The sequence below is a fragment of the Stylophora pistillata genome, chromosome 1 (assembly GCF_964205215.1).
Source record: "Stylophora pistillata chromosome 1, jaStyPist1.2, whole genome shotgun sequence".
NCBI classification, from domain to species: domain Eukaryota; kingdom Metazoa; phylum Cnidaria; class Anthozoa; order Scleractinia; family Pocilloporidae; genus Stylophora; species Stylophora pistillata.
Window position 1 is genome coordinate 17,925,414 of NC_142519.1, and position 23,320 is coordinate 17,948,733.

Below are 23,320 nucleotides of genomic sequence, written 5' to 3' on the forward strand. Positions count from 1 at the left end.
CTTGTCCAATACCGGATGGCAGAGAAAATGGCGGATCTCACATATCGCGCGCGCAATGTATTGTGGTTGGAAGGGATCCTTTAAGGATGAACACGAGACGCGGCCGAAGTGCATAACTGTCTTATTTTCCCTACGCCCCTTGTGTTAAGATGAGTTTGGTAAACACGGAAACATTTCTTTGTCACTTGGGGACCAGTCTAATTTCGCTCCCAGATCCTGCCGTGTAACTGTAACTGAAATGCAATCGCTTGACCGTGAAAGGTCTGGGTGCGAGACTAGTAACCAGCCATTATTTATCGCTAGGGGGCATAGGACTTTTGGGGATCACATGTTTTTTTTTTTTCTACGGGGGGAACGGAAGGGGCATCAGTCGCCAGCGGCAGAGTATAAAGATGGTACTATTGAGAAGTGATTACCAATTGGAGGGGGGGGGGGGAAGGGAAACATAAGAATAGTCAGGAGACCTTATCAGGGGGACCAGATAAATTTTGTCGTGACACAACTTAAATCCTCCACCCTCCCCCCTCCTCTTCCCCCTAGGGTGATATATATATTGACCGGTTCCATAATCCTTACGTTATTAGCGAGTAAATAATCGATCAGTTTTAAGTAGCACAGTACGTTGTTCGAATTCACAAAATTATCCTATAGCGTTATAGTTCAGTTCTAAGAACGATGCCATGATGGCACAAGCGAGACATGCGCTTCTAAAATATACCGTCTAACGTTATTTCTAAGGTGCATAATTTTTTTCTTAATTGCTTGGAATTCGAACTCAGTCACTAACTCTTACAATTATTACTGTCATTTCTCGAGGGCTTATCGATCAGTGAACACTCATTATTCTAGATATAACATAACACGCTGTCATTACATAGCAAGGATCTCGTTTCCATTTTCTTGCATCACTGAATGAAAGATCTTACAGCTGCTCTAGCCATCAATTGAAGACTAGCACAGTCCACTACATTTGTATAATTATAACTTCAAGTGTTTTAAGTTTGCTAAGGGTTTAATGAAATAACAATTGAAAGATGGTTGACCAATTACACTACAGGTAATATCTCAGGTTCGTTGTACACCACAATAACTCCTCTACGCACCTCTTTCTCATCACAATACAGAAATATGACAGGAGTAATTTGAAGTAATAAGACTCTGAGAATCCTGCGCTGCTTTACAACCGTGAGCTACACCAGATCTTAACTAGTTACATACATAATTAAGTCAGTGATGAGTAGCTCACACAGTCTTCCTTCCCTTGCCTTTAAGCTATTTATGTTCAGATTGTGATCAGTCACATCGTTTCCAAGAAGATCCCACTTAACCATTTCGTATTTTCGTATCAGCTATTTAACAGCCACTGTTCAAATTTCGCCAAGAGAATTTGGGTACGAAGTCATTGAAAAGGCCACCTTCCTTCAATAAACAGTACTATCGATATATTCCCGCGTTTGTCCAAACCTTCCCAGTAGTATATAGAGGAGAAAAACCTTAATGGAAGAACATTCACATTACTAACAGAGGGGGATCTTTGAATGATAATTTTGTATAAACGCCAATCCCATCTAAAAGGAGAAAATACATCTACTGCACAAAAGCTGGAGTTCTTTAAATATAACAAAGTTATTGTAAGGTCTCACTGATCGACAAGAAGTCAAATACAACAAATATCACTTATGGGATGAGTGGATCTTGTGGGATGTGTTTAAATCATAGACGAAAAAAGAAATTGTGGCTGTCTTATCGAAAAATTAGATAATGAAAAACGGACGGCCTTACTTTCAATTCAGTAATACAGACTAATTCAAAATATGCAAAGAAACCGTCTCCCATTTGACTCAAGACAGATACATAATTCAGGCAATTCTGGAGATTCGTAAAAAGAGACGTTGCAGCCAAAAATTGAAAAACAAGACAAAATGAAAGTGTTCACATTTCTCAAACCGAGCCGTAATCAATCCCATCAAGCAATCGGTGCTATTAACTATCAATTCTTTATCTATAAGCAATAAATGATAACTAGTAATGTCTAATATTATATATCAACTTTGCAATTGTATGTATCTATAATTATATTCATATTCTTTACATTCAAGTGCTCGGCTACAATAAAATTCCATTCAATAACTGATGCTCCCTTAGGAAAACCGGATTGGTGTTTTGATTTGAGTAATAACACCTTCACAATTCAATTTCAACAGTTCCTTAGCTCAGTGGTAAAGATACGTTCTAGAAAAAAAAAGAGTCACTTTTTACTCTCTGAGCTCATACAGTTAAATAACTCAGTCTTGACAATTCAAAATTCAATGGTATGAATGCCCAGGCCCATGCCTTGACCCGCTTGATACTCAATACATAATTGATTGTCACAAAATGTTCACTTAGTTCCCGTAACAGTTCTCTAAGAAGATTCAATCACCATTATTCTAACGTCCTTTGGTGGACGCAGACCTGTGTAGATGAACACATACCCAGTGCCCGTTCTTTAACTGCCACACTCGAGTCTCCTCTGATTGGTCCGTCACTGGTTCGCCGTTGCTTCCGATTCGCTGGGTCAGGCGCACGTACGAGATGCACGCAGCTTCTGCGCTTAGAATGTGCACATGAGGCGAGAGAATCGTGGTATTTGTGGGCGCGTTGCGTTGACGCAGCACGTTATCAAAGTAAAACTTGTGAAACTCTAGACCCTCGACAAGATTTCCAATTGCTTCTGGTTCGAATGCTGTTACGTGGGAGTCGACGAGCTTGCTGTACGTGTCGTAATCTTGAGTGGTTATACTGGTTATCAGTTGCTGCGTTAGGCGGATTATTTCCTGTTCTTTCTGCGATTTCCACTGCGGCTGCGCACTGGCTTGGGTGGTACCATCTGTTTCTTCGGGATGAGTCGCCATTACATCCTCATCAGATCCCTTCTTCTTTCTCGAGCCGCTAAAATTATGCGTCGCTAAAAGTGTGGTGAGAATTGCCCCTTTCAGTTTCCGTCGGGCGTTAAATCTTCTCAAACCATCGAGAGTAGTTTGGCGATGAACTTTCGAGGCAATCCGTTCACTATTCTGAAAAAATTGTACGTACAAAAATCATGCATTTCATACGGTTCATGATCAAAAATTTAGTTAAGCGACTGCGAATTACCTCAGTCAATCATGCAACGTTCCTTACGGCTTCTAGAGTTAAGAACCTGTTTTAAACGTTCAGATTTCCGTCTATGGGGCGAGTGGAATAAGAGATCGAACCGAATATCGTCGTTGGCAGCCCCAGCGAGAACAAGCGAAGACATACATCAGTTCTTTATGGAGCGCATTTGACATAAAGAACAGGTGCTCAAACAATGCAAGTCAGTGATTTACTCAATCCCTTCACCACAACACACTTGGCTCAATTAACAAGGAACTTGACAACGAACCACAAACTTAAGTAATTTCCCGAAAGATTCACAAATTGTTGTTTGAATAACATGGACAGGATGGCTCCGGAAAATAGAAAAAAGGAGACGTAAATATGTGTTGGTTTTTTTCTACGATCGTGTAATTTCACAGTAGAAACAATTTCAAAGATATATATCCGACAGTATGCAAATAAGAGCAACTAAATTCTGCATAATTTGAGTGTGGACAGGTTTTGGTGATCACAATACAATATAGGAGTACCACTTGTCTTTTTCCGGGTTTAAATTTTCCCAATTTACTAACTATTTGTGAAAACTACTAAAGGTAAATGACACTTTGAAATTCTGTAATATAACAAAAGAAAAAGGTCTCCGCCAAGAACAGAAAATATAATTCACTACTACAAAACGATCATTTGCTTTTTCATGTTCGCGTAGAAATTTTAATTGACGCTTAAATATTGTTTTAGTTTCTTGTCAGAACTACAAAGCTAAATAATCGTTAAATATAAATAACATTAAAGGTCAAAAGTAGTTGCATGTGTGGTAGATTAGAAAAAGTTTACCAAAAAAAGTTTACCAACCGTCTGAATTGCCGCCTATTGCTTTAAAGTTAAGCATTCAATTTGAAAGGAAAAAGGCACTTGCATTACAAGTATCATTTGTAGACCCCTCGATATATTAATAATCTTCTGATTCAATATACCTCACATCCATGGCAGCAGTAAAAGCAATCGGTTTAGAATTGAGGTTTTTCCACGAATGACCTTCAAAAGGCCGAGGGCAAGAACTTTTTAAGTATACGCCTTTCAAGACTGATTTATAAAATTCTTCTAGAATAATTCTGTTGTTCCAAGTGTTCAACGGTGTACGTATTGTTACAAGATCAGCAGACGTTCTCCTAGACATCTCAGAACCAAAGCCTTTTCAAGTAGACGATGTTAGGAAACAAGGCTTAGATCGCGCCATTTCTTGCAGTTGTAAATATTTCTTGCAGTTGTAAATATGGCGGTTTTAATTGACAAGTGGCTTGGGAAAATTTTTAATTCAGAAAGTAAACAAAAGAAGCGACTTAAAATAACATCGACGTAACAAAACTAATAGGATACATTAAGAAGTAATGTTGGAAAAATCAAAAAGATTTCCGTAATCGATAGACTTCCAAACTAGCCCCGTATTCGCAGTGGACGATAAAAATGGTTGAAGCATTTTGACATTAGCCAATCACCTTCTCGCATTCGCGACGTGCAGAAGCGACAAGTAGCAAGGCATGATATCCTCGCAAAGGCTGCCTGTTTGCGTCAAAACTCCTGTAAAATGTTGCTTTGGTACGAAAAATTGTAAAAAACTACAAACAGTCCTCAAAAGCAGAAGAATGTGATGCTCTGATTAAAGACCATCAAAGAAGTATTATCCTCAATCTTGGAAGTAAGTGGCAGTGGTTAAGAAGTTGGATGAGTAATTTTAGAGACAACTTACGAATAAGAAGTGGACTTTTCTAAACGTTTCCTCGAGATCAAGTTTTAACGACAAAGGCTAGGTAAGCTTGCATTTATTTTTTCTTCGTGAATCAATCAGTCATGGCGTATTCTGTGACTCATCTTAATTCACCAGTCATACCTAATTTCTCCGTGTTGTTAAACGATAAAAATATGTGCTCAAAAAGAGGGCACTAGAACCATACGAAAAGAAAACCATACACTCCTTTAGGGTTAAAAAATAGGTCTGAGTTTCAATATCATCAGATTCTTGCTGACTCAATCGAATGCATAACAGCACAACTACACATCAGCTTCACAAAATTAACAGCTCAGATCTGATTTTTTAATTATTTTCCAGATACCACATTTCTCAAATAAGGGAGCCAAGTACTTGAAACAAATTACTGACTTCAAATTAGCTCTTACACACTGTATGGATCGCCATTTAATGCAATGTTAGCATAAAACCAAGAGGCATTTTTTGTTTTGTTTTGTTTTGTTTTTTTTCAAAATTTAACATGAATAAATTCGAAAGTCTAGCCTCATCTCTCGACACAAAATTTACGTGGTGTACAAGACACATAGTGGGGGATGAAAGAAAAAACAGAACATTGAAAAGAAATATAAAGCAAAAAAAAAAAAGAGAGAGAGAACCTGCTTTATCTTAAAATCTATCAACTAATCTTCCATGAGGAGTAACTGAAAAAAGGGTTGAGTCATGTAAACAAACAAATTAATAAATTCTTTGATTGTACACTGATATTATTTTGGTTTTATTTCATAGTATAAAATGAATATATAAAACAACATACCACAATCCAAGGATGTTTCAAGGCATCTGCTGCTGTGATCCTTTTACTTTGATCTACAGTGAGCATTTTGTTAATAAGATCTTTGGCTTCTTCTGTCACACTGTCCCATTCTGGAGAGGGAAACTGTAACAAAAAATTAGAGTGTTAGTGAAGCAAAATAAAACAGGTGCTTAAGTCACTCTTGTAATTCAAGGTGGCTCTGTTTGAGATACCATTGCAAAGGAAGCATATGAAAAGGTGTGGTTGTATCAATCCTTAAAAAAATTGGAATTTAAGAATATCTAAATACATCATTCCAAGGCACCATAATTTAAAGTGAGGCAAATTTCAAAACGAGGATTCATCGGTCGCAAGAGTTGGATAGAGTAAATTCAGTTCCCTCTGAGGATTTCATAATAAATGAATGATGAACTAATTTAAAAGGATTGCAGATTTATTCATCAGCCTTTCACTGCCTTGATGTTAAAAATTTTATCATCAAGAAGTTGGAACACCCAAATTTAACCCCTTACAGTGCCGAGCATTTTATTACTCCTAAAAGTATCAAACATAAATTAAGGTCATGAGAATAAAGGAAATGATCAGAAACTCAAGCTCTTGATTGTTAGACAGATTTTCTCTGTTAGTGTCATGGGAATTGTATTGGGGAGAGAATGGAGAACTTGCATACTGATGTTAGGACCTGAAAGGGTTAATCAGGTTGTAAAAGCTGATCAGCAAAAATAATTATCTAGGTGTTCCCAGTGCAGTGATTACAATTTTCCCTGATCACCATGATCAGTATAAATAAAATCGCCGCGTGTATCACTGGTTTAAGGCAGAACAAGATGGTATTTGGAATGTCATTTTAATTTTTCCAACTTTATATTTCAACAGGTGTAGTCAGGCTGATTTTAAGTTTTCAACACGTAAAGTTCAAGTTTTGGTGGCCACTTGTAGTCAATGCTGGCTATGTTGTGAATTCCTGAAATGTTTGTGGGAGCCTACATGGCTCTTAAAACACAAGGCCGAAGGGCAGGTATAATGGCATTTCAGACGGGGAATACAAGTGTCTGTGTACTATTGCACGCTATTGTGATCTACTTACAGTGCCATACCTTCAAAATATCAAAATTTTTCATTTTGCTGTACTACAGCTTCACTTCTCTAAAAAGCAACTAATATTGAAATCTTGAAAGTTGAAATGTTAAATGTTAAGTGTTAAAAGCAGGATATATCAACAAAGTTAAAATGGTAAATTGGCCACCGTAACGATTACAAAAGCTGAGTCAGACGTTTCGAGCGTTAGCCCTTCGGACGAAGGGCTTACACTCGAAACGTCAGCTTTTGTAATCGTTACGGTGGCCAATTTACCATTTCAACTTTGTTGATATATCCAAATTATTTCATTACCCCCACCGACGCAGCCCCAAACAGTTTCTTTCGAAACTATCAGCCTTTGTTAAAAGCAGGGTTTGACTTCACATAGCTTTTTGTGCAGATGTAGGTCTACATTGTTTAAATCAATGGTGTTTTTTTTGTGTAACAAAAAAGGAACAAACACTGTGACTATGGCAAAAAAAGGGGGCACATTTTCCCTCTGTGATGTGTTAGGGAGATTTAGTTTGCAAAGTTTTATCTAATTCCAGTATCATTTCCTGCAACCAAATCTATGGCCAGATTAGTTTGCAATGCTGCTTGCATCATATTGAAATCAAGGACAAGCTTTTTTCAGAATAAATAACTTTGTCATGTTATGTATATCTGTACAGGATTTTTTTGCAAACTAGTTCAAGTAATGTGATTGACGTCAGACCTCTTGCCATATACTGATTCTCTGTAATTAGGGAAGCAGGGATGGCACTGTAATAGGAGCACTTCCTTTCTGTCAAAATGCACAACTCTTCACACCTTGACATCAACATGCATATTCTCCATACCATTCTCTACACATTTCCTGAAGTGCAGACCAGGACAATTTGAGCTTCTGTTATTGGTGATCATTTCCTTTCTTCTCGAGACCATGATGTGTGATTCAGGGATGTTATTGTGTGGAGAAATTAGATGCTGGTCACTCTTAGGAGTCAAAAGGTTAACAGCAACCTGTGATGGACTATTAATCCTTACAAGGGATGTAAAAATACTCCCAGTAACTTTGTGCTACAGAGAGAAGGGTGAGCTTTACTACCTTGTGGGTCACTTGGCTCAAGTGTGAACTTAACCCTTTCATTCTGAAGATCTTATTTAGTAATTCTGGTATCTGGTCAATTCACCACTATGACAAACTTGCCACCACAAAACTTTGCTGTATTTATACACACTTTTAATTTCACAATATACTTCCACCTCTAAGCATTTATATGATGTAAGTTTCATACAATATCATTCATATTGGTGGAAATCACTTAGCGAAAATCATTCGGCGAATATCACTCTAGATTTGTTGTTCACAAACTGACCATACTCTTTGTGATATCAACATGTTTTACTTCGTTTAACATTCTACTTTTGAGATGCTACACCTAACTTCCGAGTCCCTTTCCCTTTTCACAATAGACTACATCTTGGCTTTCGTTTGATGTAAGTTTTACAAAAAAGGCTACACATGATGTTCAAGTCAGTGGTGATTTTACTTTGAGTGGTGGCCAGTTTTGTGGTGGCGGATTGACTGTAAACCTTAATTCTCCTTACTGCCTGCCATACAACTCTAATAATGTTAGTTTGGAGAACTTGGAATTATATCAACTGATAATTGCCTAATTGATATTTTTCATTATTCTCATCACCTGTCTGCTTGATACTGTATTGATATTGTAAGGAGAAATTCTGTCTTGGTCATTCATGGGAGTTAGAGGGTTAAGTTCTTATTTTACTGTGGCCAGGGTTCCATTGTGGTCCTAATGTTGCAGGTAACATGAACTTATTGTGATTCCTTGTCCTTACTCAAGGGTTTTTCTACAGCATCTCCCTGTTCAAAAACCAGCACCAGGGACAAAAAGAGCCTTTTATGGATATTCCCTGCTAGGTCTAATTTACCTATTTTGTTATTGATGTTTACCTTGATTATTATCAGAAAAAAATTCACTATGCAATTCATCATTGGGGCAGAAGGAAGTTAGCAATCCTTTTTTTTTTTTTTTCATTTTTTTAATAAGTGAACAGCTCTTACAAAACATGATTCTGCTATAACATAGAAACAGAAGAAATAATCTCTTAGTATGTGGCTGACATTTTCCCTTGAATTTATACATCCCCTAACCCTAACCTCTCCTTAACAGTGTACTTCACACGGTCAAGTATTACTCTTTTGGTCAATTAGTTAGTCTTTCCTTCTGTCATAAAAGATTGCTCTAACAAAGCCACAGCTAAAAAGAAATGTTGTGGCAAGAGCAGCTGATGAAAGCACAGGAGCATCATTAGAAGAAACCTGCTGTTTTCTTCTTAGAAACCTGGCATTGACTACAAGAAAGTTTACTCTAAACTGGCAGTGTGCCAAGAGGAAATGATAAGGTCAAATTTGTCAACTTTCCAGTGAATTGAATGCAGTGATTTCACACCACCACCAACAAGCCTTTTTCACAATCTTAGCAGGTAAATTTGAGCTACTTAAGTATTAACTGACACATCTTGGACAAAAATGTGTGTAAACAAACTCAAAGCAGTAAGAGAATAGAAAGACATGTGGAAGTGAAAATAAGGGAGTGCACTGGAAACAAGTTTGAAACAGACTCTTTGGGAATTCTCCTGGAAGTAATAGAAACATCTGCAGAAAATGAAGAACTTTTTCGTGAATGATAGCCTTCTATGAGAATATGCTTATATTCTAGGGGAGTAAAAATCTCAATTACCAGGGATAAAAGGTAAGCTCATTTTTTTTAGCTATTACTAGTGTCTGAATGAGGATTACCGCACCACGATAAGGCCTCTTGCCTTAGAAATCAGCGAAGATGCAGAACCCAAATTCTAAGGAGGTTGCATCTAGTAAATTTTAAGGCAAGGTCAAAAATCACGATGATTTTGAACAATATTACATTATTCATAACGTCTCACTGACAATCCGTCTTTAATGAGGCGACTCTGAATTTATTATCAAAATCCATATTCTTTGTGGTGGAAAGAAATACAAAAGATTAAATGATGAAAGAGACAATGGACTTACCTGCGTAGTTGTCATTAGATCTTTGCAACAGCGTCCATATCAAAGATCTTGTAAATTAGACGAGAGGCGCTAATTTATTTTCCGCGAGCTACCAGTTTTAACACGCGAGGAATTCAGAATATGGATTATTAACGTTGTAAAACTGGAAAATATCTTTTTAGAAAAAAAAAATCTAACGGCTACAGTTGTTAAGTAAATTATTTCTCCACGTCGATAATTTTACTTCGCTCTTATCGACACCAGGTGTTACCCGGAATAATAGCTCCTCAATTAACGCCAGAAACCACCAAAAGAAGAGTCAAACAAAAAACAATTTATCGCTTTGATATTCAAGTTAACCGAGTAATGTTGGTTTAGACTCCATGGCGAGGGAAAGATCATTAGTGGGAATGATTTATGTTCGCACGAATTTTGAATCTATAGCTTTTCATTGTCAATCACGATTCGAAGGCGAAATAGGAAGAAATGATAACAATAATGAAAGAAAACGGACCGTAATTTATATGCTAAATAAACGAAAACAGGGTTCTGCACACAGCCGCTAAACCGACGGAAAAATAAATAATATGAATGGTGTTTCGGCTGGACTTAAATATATTAACGATTCGTGGAAAGAAACAAAAGATCGATGAAAACCGCCCGGCTCGCACCGTCTCAGTTTCCCAAAGTGAAAATGTAAATCATAAAATCATGCCTATTTACTTACGTCGTAGGCCCCTGCCTTAATCTGACTGTACAGTTTCTGCTGATCTTCGTCCCAAAAAGGAGGATAGCCTACCAGAAGAATGTACAGAATCACTCCACAAGCCCACAAATCCACCGCCTTGTTGTATGCTTCCTTCTTCAAAATCTCCGGAGATAAATATCCCGGCGTCCCGGCGAAACCGAACCACCCTAATTTGCCGTTTTCGACTTCGATTGCCAATCCAAAGTCAGCTAGTTTGCATATCGCTGATTTTTCCTTGCTAGAGAGGAGAAGATTTTCGGGTTTCAGATCCCTGTGCACTATATTGCTGTCGTGACAATGCAGAACACTCTGTAACACTTGCTGTATGCAGTGAGAGGCGTCTGCCTCACTGTAGTACTCTCGGGCTACAATCTCCTCGAAGAGTTCTCCACCAGTGACCAGATCAAACACCAGGTAATAGAAACCTTCTTCTAGGATGCTAGAGTGAAGACGGACGATATTGGGATGTCTTAGACCCCGACAAATCCGAGCCTCTCGCTCAACTTTCTGGATGTCGCGCGAGGTCATCTTTCGCGTGTCGAGAATTTTCACGGCAAATTCGACTTTACCTTCCTTCAGAACACATTTACGAACTACACTAAAGGCTCCTCTTCCAAGTTCCTCCTTGATTTCATACATATCGTGAAAAGGTCTCGCCTGAGACGCCATTTTCCCCTTCAGCTTTTGATCTGGTTGTGATTTTACGATTCGATTGTAACAACAGCTGTGAGAAGGGCCTGGGATGAAGCGTCCGGCCTTGCGGAAATGAAAGGTTCAAATCACACCACTGTTTACTTCCGTTACGTATGAAAACAGCTTCTAGGCGAGATTGACGGCGTAATTTATTTTCTTCTCCGTTATCAGCGATTGCTACTTTTCGACACATCTTTAGACATGGAACATAGCCACACATTTTTAAGCGTATTACCGTGACGCAATTTCTTAAGAGCGCAGCCGAACGAACATTGCTTACTCCCTTATGCCTCAGCCTTTTAGCTGTAAACCCATTTTTTTAATTCCAGCTCCAGGTTATGATTAAATTTAGCTATTGTGGTCGAGGAAAGTGAGAGTTTTGATAATAAAATAACCAGTAAACTCCAAATTATTGCCAAGAAGAGAGAGCTAGTTTCAAGTTCTATAACAGTTCCTTGAGCACAGTCTTATTGGCAGATGGTACTTGTACTACTTGCAGGAATCAGCTAGTCATCTAATCTCGTCTTCTGTAAGACTTTATAAGCCTTGGCCGAACATTTTTTCGATCGAGAGCTTAAGCGCCCACTCTTTAAGGAGAGCCCAGGTCTAAATGAGAAGATCTTTTACCGCCTTGAGCAAAATATTTCAAAGTTGATTCTTTCGCTTTACGCATTATATTAGTATACGCATTCAAATGGTAAATAATTAACGAAACTTCAGAAAAAGGCAATTTTATTGATTTCAATCAATGAAAAAAAATCTAAAGTTAAAAGCTTAAACTTTAAATCAAGAAATTAACCAGATTTCGCAATCGTTGCAGTAGCAATTCTTTGGATTAAATTGGAAAACACTTAAAATTCCTCAAATAATTTTAAGTGCCTAGTTTTCATGGATGTCTCCTAAACTTATTTGGTGTCCCACCTGCGACTGAACTGAAAACAGTTGACACGTTGATCGTGTCAATACAATAATGCAGCTTCATTTTGGAAGTTTCTGTTCTGTCAGCTTCGGTCCTCTTGAATGATAACAATATATCCCTTAGAGTAGGCCTTCGAGAATTTCACTCTGAGTCAACAATCAGCCTCATGAACCTGTGCTCATTAGCCATGCTGATGCTAATCAAAGGAATACCGCCAACTTTTGTTTTTCTGGAATATATAGGCTTTAAAGAAGATGAGTAGAAAGGAGCAATTTCTATTTTTGGACGTGCTGTGAAAGTTTGTCTATTTATTCCTGAAAAATGTGGACCGTGCACTCTTCCAAGAACGATGTTGAACTGTTTTAGTCGTGTTGGGCAAATTTTGACATAACGTACAGGCTTCATGAAGGAGAGGATGGAAAGGAACTATTTCTATTTTCAAACGGCTGTTAAAAGCTACGTTTCTTTTTCCAGAAAAAAATGTAGACAGCGTGCTGTTTCGGGAGCGATATCAAACTGTTTAAGTCGTGTTGGAAAAATTTATTTTATTGTCCCTCGGAAACAAATATTGCTTGAGGGATGATGTTTTGGTGGTTTCTCGACTTGAAAAAACAGCGTGCGTGGGCGCGTTGACAACAGACTCTGACAAATCTTGTACCTAGATCTCTCATTTTCTCCCACAACGAGGAAATTTTCCACCGATACGCAAGTGAAAGGGACCGCAAACTGATCAACTGAATCCTTGTAATGTCTGATTAAAGAAAGGCTTTCCCGACCGGTATTACCACCTTCCGCATAAATATTGATTAACAAAATGTTTTCTCGACGCCAACTAAAAATCGCAAATCCTGAGGGGCATTGCTGGCTAAAATTGCAATCCGTCCCCTTTCACTCGCACATCGATTCTCTTTTCTGATTGTTCAAAATTTCTTATAATTTCAGTTCTAAAAAATTGACATCGAATCAACCAATATTCCTTGGGAAACAATTTGTTTAGAATTTTTTCTTATCACCTCTCAGTTTGAAAATTTGCCGTGTGTAAGCGAAAATTGCTTTTTGGTCACATTCTATACAATGTGAAAGAGCTAACTGCAGAGTGTTATACAGAGAAATGTCAAAGGAGACGGCGCAAAAGTTTTTCAGTGCTGCGTGATATAGTTATAGTAAGGCAAAGGTGAACTGATGGACGGGGCTTCTGCTATCTTGAAGGTAAGCTCATTATCTGACAATACCTGGGGCGTTTCTCTTCTCATTATAATTATTAGCAGAGAGCTCTTTTAAATCTCAGTGTCCCTCCCTTTTAAATCCCAGTTGTCTTAATATTACTGGCAAAAAAAGAAATTCTGGTTTGATGTGATACAAGGACTGCTGAATACTTACTCATAGCTAATGTAGGTTGTGAAGTAAAAATAATGAGACCATTTTTTCCCCTTGATTTGGCTTACTTCAAGAAAATGAATAAGGCTCTACGCCCTAAATGATAACTCAAAGCTAGAAATTCCTTTTCTGAAAACTGGGATCAACACCCAGCTGGAATATTTTTGCTCTTTTCTCTTTGTTATTACTGGTGATTATTAAAAATTGCAAGGTTGCGCAATAACTCTTTCAAATAAACCTTTCTTAATCAATAAGGAAACTTAAATTAACACTTATAATTCGACCCAAAGAGCCTGACATTATTTCTTTGAATACGATTCTACTTTCCTTGTTCAAAACTTGACAATCCTTGTCTTATTATTCACTCTAGATTAGAAAGCAAAGCACTCTTCAATTCTTAAACTGCCTTTGTTATTGATTCAAAACCCAAGTAAGCAAGGTGCAATACTTTCTTTTGATTGTGATAGTTTGCGAAAGTCACCAAGTTGCCATCAAATTTGGGTTGCGTTCCTTTCTTTTCCTTATATGTATTTACTTTTTAACCAAAATATGTTTGTTAGAGTTACACAAAAAGTTTACAAAACAGAAATAGCAAATACTAACATTCTACGCCAAGCTTGTACTTCTTCAATAATCTAATAAGGGTCAGTTAAATTTCCAACAAAGCAAACCGTATTCTAACTCAGTTGTGAGGACCAAACCCAAACGGTAGAAATTCATAGAGGGAGACGCTTTGCTTTCTCCGCTTCTGTGAATCTATAATGCTGGTGCAAGATGCGGTGCATGGCCATATGGTTTAACGGCAGGTTCGGGATCGGGATCGCACAGAGATCCCGCATGTGTTATCTCCCTCAGCCTTTGCCAGTTCGGCAGACAACTCAAATCTCGGTTTCGATGGTTCATGATATCATGGTCAACCTCATCCATTATGGCTTCATCGTACAGAAACTTCAGTGAGCTCTGATTGATCTAACCTCGCCCTCAAGCCATCTCGCTTGCAGATCAGTTTCGCCTACAAGTCATCTCGTCTACGGGCTGGTTCGCCCACAAGTTATTTCGCCTAAAGGTCAGCTTCACCCACTAGCTATCTCGCTTACATACGTGTCAGTTTGCGCAAGAGTCATCTCGCCAAAAGGCTCACCTTTCTGGGCTAAACGTTTCAGGTTGTGGCCATCATCATCGTGGATTGCATATCATTGAATCACAGAGTATGCAACGTGGAATGTTGAGTGTTCTCTATTGCGACTTTCATATTCCCCTTTTTCTTTTAACAACCACAAAACGCTCTCTCATCTAGAATTAAGTTTTAAACGAAGACTTATCGTAGTAGACGTAAGGTTTCAAAACTGGGAAATGTCTCTTGGGTGATATCTCTCGTTATCTGTCTGAAATGAAGAAAAAGAAAAAAAAGAAGAAGATATGCCATACAATATGGTCCAAGATGCATCTACCTATCCATGGTTGCACTTCAAATGCAAACTTGTCATCGTAGGAGCTAGCGGCCTTGCAGATGACTACTTCTCGATGTTGTCTTCGTTAAACATTATATTTTTTAATTGGAATTTGTCCTTACCAGATTTGTAGGACAGCTGGTGCAAAATATCAGGTGGCTTTTTCTTAGTTAAATACATAAATGAAACCTGTTTTTGGATTTTATCGCCACCCATTCGAAGAGGTGGGGATGATACTGGTTCAATCATTAAATTCAATAATCTAATATATATTTTATATACCGAACTATTAAAATATACTCATTCATGATTGTTTTTTATTTGATTATTTTTTACGACGCCTTTTCCTTCTATTCACTCATTCGCATGACCTGACCCTTTCTTCTAATAGGAATGATTGATTACGCACAAAACATATTGAAAACAAAGCATTTCACAACACGAAAGTTCAAGCACCCAAAACGCATATTCTTGAACAAGCAATACATTGTTTCCAACCATGGCCGATACAGCAGCCGCTATTGCAATTTGCAGTGTGATTTTTGCACTGTTTGTTGTCTTCTGGATTGGAAGTATGTGCTACTTCAGGACCCCGTGTAAAGATCTGAAGAAGGAAACTCACTATATTGAACAAGGAAACCTCAGTTAGGCAGAGAAGAGCGATTCTGATATTCATTAGCTTAGCAAGGTACGTTTTCACAGTTTTTTTTTTTTACCGTGCGCTGTGGAACCGAATGTGTGATGCTTATGTTAGTATTGTGGCTGATTACTTTACTTGTCCAGATGTCCATACTGCGAGTTCTTATCCCGCGGCTTAACCAGGGAACTCTTACAATGAGTCATGATTCCATTTCTGTTTGAGATCTTTACAGTCGACTATCCAGACAACAGGCTCCAATCCTTTACATTCTAACAGCAGAATTTATTGATACGTCCTCGAAATATACATTTAGTCCTTGTAGTTTTCGGTAAAGTGACTGTCAGCTTCGATAAATTTTGTCTAGTTTTGACCGCAAACGAACCATGTGCGTGAATAAATATGCTAAACTTGTCCATTAGCTCAAGACATTTTAATCATAGAAAGGTTTTACGCGAAACTAAAAGAAAAAAAAAAAGGACTGAGTAATCTTTCCCGGTAACCCAGAACAGCTCGTCAGAAGTAATACATGAGTGATAGCACAAACAGACTCGATATTGCAGGCAGATTGGTGAAAATTTTGCATATAGCGACACGGTCTAGTTGACCAGCTTATAAAGTCACGGAATATTTTTGATTGTCTGCCCGCTAGGATTGTTATGTTCAAAAGGCAAACCCGCGTTTAAATGCTGGAGTCGCGACGATCTGTTGCCCTCCGAGAAACTCGTGATCAGCTCAGTGCAATCGACGGAGTGTCTCTCTTGACTTCTCTCGAATCTTTAAATAGAAAAAAAACAACAACAACAACAAAATGAAAAACTTAACGGAGGCGAAATGGATTTCTTTTATAAACATGCAAGTATGCATGGTACGCACTCCTTTTCTAATACTCGAATAATCATGACTGAATGACGGTCTCTTTTGGCTCGACGCCGTTTGGCTTCTTCATAATTTTTTTTCTAAAATGTTCGTGTCTGTTTTATAAAACAGAATATTTTTTTTTCTGGAGCTTGAAATACTTCAGATATTAACAGACAAATGAACAAACTAATGACTACAAATACGCCATTTTCCCACCAAGGATAATGGTGTACTTCGACTCCTTTGGCAGAAATTCTAGTTCTTCTTAATATTTTCCAGTTCGCGATATGAGTGCACCCTCTTGAATAGCTCTTACATTAGGGGAACTTAACCCTTTCACTGCTAAGAGTGACTGGCTTCTTCTCCGCCCTACAGCAGCACTCTTGAATTGATAGTAAATGTCACGAGAGGGAACGAAATGATCACCAATCAAAGATGCTCTTGATTGGCAAAACAAATCCTCATTATCCGACACACTATTCTCATTACATTTCCTACGGTAATGGAATTAGTATAGGAATTATATAGAGAACGGCATTGTATAAAATATATTAATAAATAGTTTACTTATGTTAGGGCGTAAGGGCATAGTTAATAGCTATGGTAAGGGCGTAAGGATAGAAGTTTGGTTGCGCGCAAGAAAAAGAAAAATCGCGCTCTTTAGAAAACAACCAGAGTTTTCTTCTCATGGCCGCGGCCATTAAAGTCTGTGATTGCAGAGGAAGGGAGGAGTCTATCATTTATAAGGGAATGTTCAGTCATTCATGTTACATGTACTTGTTTTCTGGCTCTACGTATCGTTACATTTATTTGAACCATAATGAAACTTATGATCATTTGAAGGTATGAGTTGAATTGGAAGCGCATTACTTGCGCATATATAAATGTTTGCCGTCGACTTGAGGAACGTGTTTACGTATCAGTATACAAACACAACGAATATATGAAATTCATCTATCTGAACTGCAGTTACAAAAACGTATTTTTGCACGATCGTCGCGGTAACTGAGCACTATTTGAGCAATAGTGAAAATCAGACCAGTGGTTCGAATCCCGTACAGGCCTCAATTTTTTCAGGTCTGATTTTCACTATCGCTTAAATAGCGCTCAGTTACTGCGAGGATCGTGCACAAATATATTTCTATAACCGCAGTTGAGATATATGTATTTCATATATTCGTTGTGTTTGATTTATCATCTTACGGGTTTATGTCGGACTAATTTGATGACCTGCTCCCAGTTGGCTTGTTAGCTCGATTCTTAAAGCGCTGCATTAGTAGTATCGCAGAAGTCAGTGGTTCGAATCCCGTTCAGGCCTCAATTTTTTCAGGTCTGATTTTCACTATTGCTTAAATAGTGCTCAGTCACTGCGAGGATCCGGGCACAAGTACGTATCAGTATACAATTAAGATGCAAATTACGGGCTAAGTACTCCAAGCATAACGAACGTGGATAAAAGCAAAGTAAAGATCGTGCATTTCAATGAGGCAGTAAGTCTTTTTATATGCATAGATCAGCAAGTGTTCGCGGTGTTCTAAATCCAGTCGCCATCTGTCAACAAAACAATCAACCTTAACATGGCAGTAGACAAAAAGACGGCTTTAGTGGTGTCAGCAGTTCTATTTGGTGTTTTCTTCTCATTCTGGATTTTATCGCTGATATTTTGCAAATGCCGTGAAACTAGCAATGAATCTATGTCAAGGCACTTCAATCGGCGTTTCACACCCGAGGAGGAACGAATGATACGGCAAAATTCCGAAAGAAGAGCACAGAATTACAGGGATAACTCTTTCACCGTGTGATCTTCTCAACAGTTGTTAAAAAAAGAGAATTGAGATAGTAAGTAAACACCACATAACTTTCGTAATCTAACGACTACACCAGCGCTTCAGACTTGATGTTCTGACCGAGTCAGTGATTAGCGGACATTTGATTCAACGTCCGGATTTAAGCTAATATGTTTCACGAAAAAACCAATTTTTTAACAAATGGGCGATGCGTAAGAATCGGCTAATAGGTCTGTACACTCCACCCTGTTTGATATCTCTTAAAATCAACAAGGTGGCTGTGTACTCAGTGAACTATTACCGATTTGTTTGCTGTCCCTGTTTTTTATTTCTCGATCCAAAAATGGTTTACCCTTCCGCTCACGTTTTTTTTTTATTGTTTGCTGAAGGTTTAAGTGCCCCATTTTTTCTTTTGCAAAGCTCATGGCTGTTAACGAGCTTGATCTGCAGAGAAGCATGTGACCAAGAGCAATGCCATCTCGCTTTGAAACAAGAATACCTTAAGCTCCAAGTTTGGTGTTATGTTCGACTTTGGTACAAGTTTTTTTAATCGGCTGTTAGACTCTATATAGCGAGAATTTGCTGGTGAAACAATAGTGAAGAAAACGATTTGTATTCGTGTGGATTTGTTTATGTTGCTTTTATAATCTAAGGGTCTTATTCGCCAACATTATCACCATATAACACGACAAACACAATATCATAATGAAAGACGTCCGCAGGCTGACCAAGCTAATGCGCGCTTGAGTAGGGAAGTTAACCATCTTTGAGGTATAAAAACTGAGTAATATGTCAAGCTGAGATTTCATTTTGTTGTTGTCGTTGTTTTTATTTAAAAGAGTGGCAAAGGGGCTCAGTTTGCACCGGTTTTTTTAGTCCGGTCTTCAGAGTTTTCGAGAAGGGGCGTTAGGAGGGCGGGCTCATTTCCAGAACAGCGGTTGAAAATCGAACCAAAACAACAAAATTCCTTACCGTTCACCCTCCATTCTCAGACTCTCTTAGGAAAGTGGACATATTCAGTTCATGCATTTTGACTATCTGTAAACTTTGTTTAAGAAGAACGTTTAATTCGTTGAAGGATTAACCAAAATCAACTACTATCTTAGGCGATGTGTTTTGTTTCAGAATGATCATGATACCTCTGCAATAAATAATATTGCATTAGAAATTGTTCACTCTAGTCCGAAACTATTGTCTTGAGAGCAAAAGATATATCCTCCAACTGAATATCCTCGTTTATTCCTGCAACGATTACAATATTTTCGGGCTCAAATCCTGCGTAGGTTGCTCGCTCGGAGGTGAATAACAAAGGATATTTGGAGTTTAATACACCAATCAGAGCACCCTTTCATTGCTATCCACTATTTTAGTCTATACCTAATGTAATTATGCATAAGTTAAAGGCCGAGTCAGCTATAACATCTCTTGTAGAATCTTTGAATTACAGCCTTTTAAAGTAATTTGACAACAATATTATTAAAATGTGTTTTCTTTATTCTCAGTTTTATAGATCTTTTAACTGCTCAAGGGACCGAAGGAGCAGTTACCTTTATCATACAGACATGAGGATATTTTTTGTGACATTTCTACCGATGTTAAGTGCAGTACCTCTATCTCAACCATCCCACAATGGGCGGGACGAGCTCTTTGCTTTTTACATTTTCAATTCATTAATTGAACTTTTGTTATCATTTTCAGTCCTGTTTTATACTCTTCATAAATTGTAAACTGTATGCTGTAAATTCTTGACTGTCAGATAAATCGTACAGAGGTTAGTAGTAAAGTACCGCTGATAGTGCTGTTTTCTTATCACTGTAAAGGGGTTAAAATCAATTTTTGAAGTTTTCCTCTTAGCTTCAAAATCTGTACTACTTTCGCAACTCGGTTCGCTGCGGGAACGTCGTTCAAAGTAACCGAAGACATTTAACACTTCCTAAACTGAGATACAGACACCCTTAAAATAGTGGTAAAGGTAAGTTGGAATAAAATAGGATCTACCTGAATCATTTTTCTCCAAAATCCTGCGCCCACTGTGATTGTACACACATACTTGTTATCTGCGATGGTGACGACCCCAACTTTTTAAACATTTAAGAGTACAACCCCTAAAATCTGACAAATTAGTCAGTCCTGTTAAAAGCCCAGAACGTCAGCCTGAAAAACTCGACAGCTTACAAATCGAGACAGCTTAGGGGTACTTTTAAGCTTGATTGGGCAACAGCGAGAGATTTCGGTTCCACTGCCTTAACTTTCATCGGGCGATCCTGATAATAACCAGCTACGCAGTTACCAGTAGGCCTGTCCCGATTGTGCTCGTAAGTTGCTGGAAATTTGCTCACTGGATTGCAAAAAAATTGCGTAAAAAATATCCAGGCAAAATCGGGGGAAAAACTGCCCGTAAAAGCAGTGAAAGAGAATGCCACAGGAGAAAACTCTTTTTTCTCCTATATACTTCCAGTGTAAGATGCCGTTGCAGTTTAATTTATATCCAACTGCAAAGACAGGGATCTCCGCTCTTTGTATTAAACGCAGCCGTTCCTTAGTCATGCGAAGTTTCCATTGGGTGACGTCCTGTAAAAGGGTACCCATGTATTTTGCCTTCAAGTAATAACGAACCAGAATTTAGACGAGATGATTTGTAGGCGAAACTGACCTGTAGGCGAGATGACTTGGGGGCGAAACTGACCTGTTGATGAGGTGATTTGTAGACGAAACTGACCTTTAGGCGAGATGACTTGTGAGTGAAACTGACCTGTAGGCGAGATGACTCGTGGGTGAAACTGACCTGTAGGCGATATGACTTGGAGGCGAAACTGACCTGTTGGTGAGGTGACTTGTAAACGAAACTAACCTTTAGGCGAGATGACTTGTGGGTGAAACTGACCTGTAGGCGAGATGACTTGTGGGTGAAACTGACCTGTAGGCGAAATGACTTGGGAGCGAAAGTGACTTTTAGGCGAGATGACTTGTGGGTGAAACTGACCTTTAGGCGAGATCACTTGTGGGTGAAACTGACCTGTAGGCGAGATAACTTGTGGACGAGGGCGGACCAACCAAACCGAACTGCGGTTTCTGTACCTTAATGCAAGTACAGATATTTCTCAACTTCAAAAATAGGGTGTCAATTTGTGACAGATTAACGTATTGGGCTACCAACTTCAATCTTAGTGACTGATACACAATACATCTTTGATTACGTGGCTTCTATGCGCGCGTCACTGGCGGGGTAAAATTATTCAGCATACTTGCAACCTTCAGTCATAAGAAGAGCGGAGGGCGAACGAGGTTAACGTTGAAGGAGGTTTCACTCTGTCTCTTTGCACCTGCTATGCCGTAAAAACTCCCGCCTCAGCTATCACGCTAAAGAATCTCATTAATCAACTTGAACTGGTGTGGTTTTGCTAAATTCAAAAATGTTTTTTTTTTCGAAAGGTGATCTTTGATAGAAGAGAATCAAGTATTCAGATAAAAACTCACGTTGTTAGGGTGGTAGTCGACCGAAATAATTAAATTCCAAGAAATCTCCAAGTGTTTCGCGGTCTCATTTTGTGAGATTACTCGAATAGTAGACAATTTGTATGTTCACAATGACACTATTATTTCTGTGGTCTCTTTAAACTCCAAAATGAGCGTATTTTTTTGCGTTCTTCAGGGGAGTGCGAAAAAAAATTACATCGGTTTTTCATGGCCGTGGTTACATCTGTAACCGACTTTGATAATGGCCTCTTTCTTGTTAAGAAAGGAGAGGACCGTCGTCATTCCCGTCAGAAAGTGCATTTAGTGAAGGAATTAAGTCTTACCAATTTTGTTTCCTCGAAGAACAATTTATAGTATTCCATCAATACGTGCCATGATCCACTTTAAGTTAAAAAAACCGACTTCTCTTTTTCAAACATGTTAGATGATGAATCACTTATTTTTTCTTTCCCCGTCTTATTTCTTCGCGTTTCGTAAATTTTGTAACGTACGCACCAGTAACATTACTCAATGGCTATCCGAACCATCTACGTTTATTTCTCGATCAGTGGTTTCTATAACGAAATTAAATTACACTAAATCTAACTACCAAAAATAAATGACATAAACGAAATGAACGCGGCGAAATGAAAACGTAAAACACACCTGACGGTTTGGATCTTGAAAGTACGCGAGACGCAGCTTAAAGACATACAACACCAAACTACGTAACATAAGGAAGCTTCACGCGCGAACACTACTATATATATGTTGACGCGAGGGGACTGAACCCCACCACGTGAACGGACCGCTGGCCCCAAAATTTGTTGTAACACATTTCTTTGTCGTATATAAGAACGATCCTTCGCAGTAAAGCACTATTTGAGCAATAGTGGAAATCAGACCTGAAAAAAATTTCAGGCCTGTACGGGATTCGAACCACTGACCTCTGCGATACTAGTGCAGCGCTTTTCTTTGTCTCGCCGCAATTGTTTTCTTACTCTGTTGTTTCAGATCAATATGAAATCGTCATGATGATTACACTGATCCTTTTGTGGTTATTTCTACATCCACCAGGCCTTTACACTTTCTGCCGGCAGATTTTCGAGCATAATAGGGCCTCAGGAGCAGAATATATGATTGGGGCATAATTCGAGCAGAATAGGCCATTTTTGGCCATTTTGCATATTCTGGGGCCTGGGAACGAGTCTGACAGGGAGCTGGGCACGAGCATCCGAGCAAAACAAGATGGCGGAACCAAACCCGCAACCGGTAGAGACATCCCTAATGTTGCAGTATAATGGCCGATGATGTATTGATCTACTAACCTAATCTAGTGTTCAAGTCAGTAATGTTCGCAGCTGTGACAGTGGATGGACAAAGACATTTCTGATATGGTTTATGGTTGTCCCAGCCTCTTTTTACAAGTTATTACCCATGTTAGTTTTAAGGATTAAATAATAAATGCGCATATGTTGGGTTAGCCTCACCCTGGAAGGGCGATATAATGTTTTTTTTATCATGTTTGAGTATTTTGAATACAGGAATATCGATTTTTACAGAAGCATAATTCGAGCATAATAGTACTTTTGG

At 38.5% G+C, this 23,320-nt stretch overlaps 1 protein-coding gene and 2 long non-coding RNA genes across 3 annotated transcripts; 1 reads left to right on the forward strand and 2 right to left on the reverse strand.

Moving 5' to 3' along the window:
- Positions 1 to 870: 870 nt before the first annotated feature.
- On the reverse strand, positions 871 to 11,215 carry LOC111321248 (calcium/calmodulin-dependent protein kinase type II alpha chain). The gene is made up of 3 exons (XM_022924077.2): positions 10,526 to 11,215; positions 5,682 to 5,804; positions 871 to 3,056 (listed from the first exon to the last, which is right to left on the reverse strand). Exons 1-3 carry the CDS (start codon positions 11,213 to 11,215, stop codon positions 2,430 to 2,432), a joined length of 1,440 nt encoding a protein of 479 aa, XP_022779812.1. The 3' UTR covers positions 871 to 2,429.
- A 4,140-nt stretch (positions 11,216 to 15,355) lies between these two features.
- LOC111321250 (uncharacterized) lies at positions 15,356 to 20,057 on the forward strand. Its single transcript, XR_002693945.2, has 2 exons — positions 15,356 to 15,674; positions 19,774 to 20,057. It is a non-coding gene; the product is annotated as an uncharacterized LOC111321250 (long non-coding RNA).
- Positions 15,418 to 17,909, reverse strand: LOC148741481 (uncharacterized). The gene is made up of 2 exons (XR_016002074.1): positions 17,688 to 17,909; positions 15,418 to 16,400 (listed from the first exon to the last, which is right to left on the reverse strand). It is a non-coding gene; the product is annotated as an uncharacterized LOC148741481 (long non-coding RNA).
- Positions 20,058 to 23,320: the final 3,263 nt, after the last annotated feature.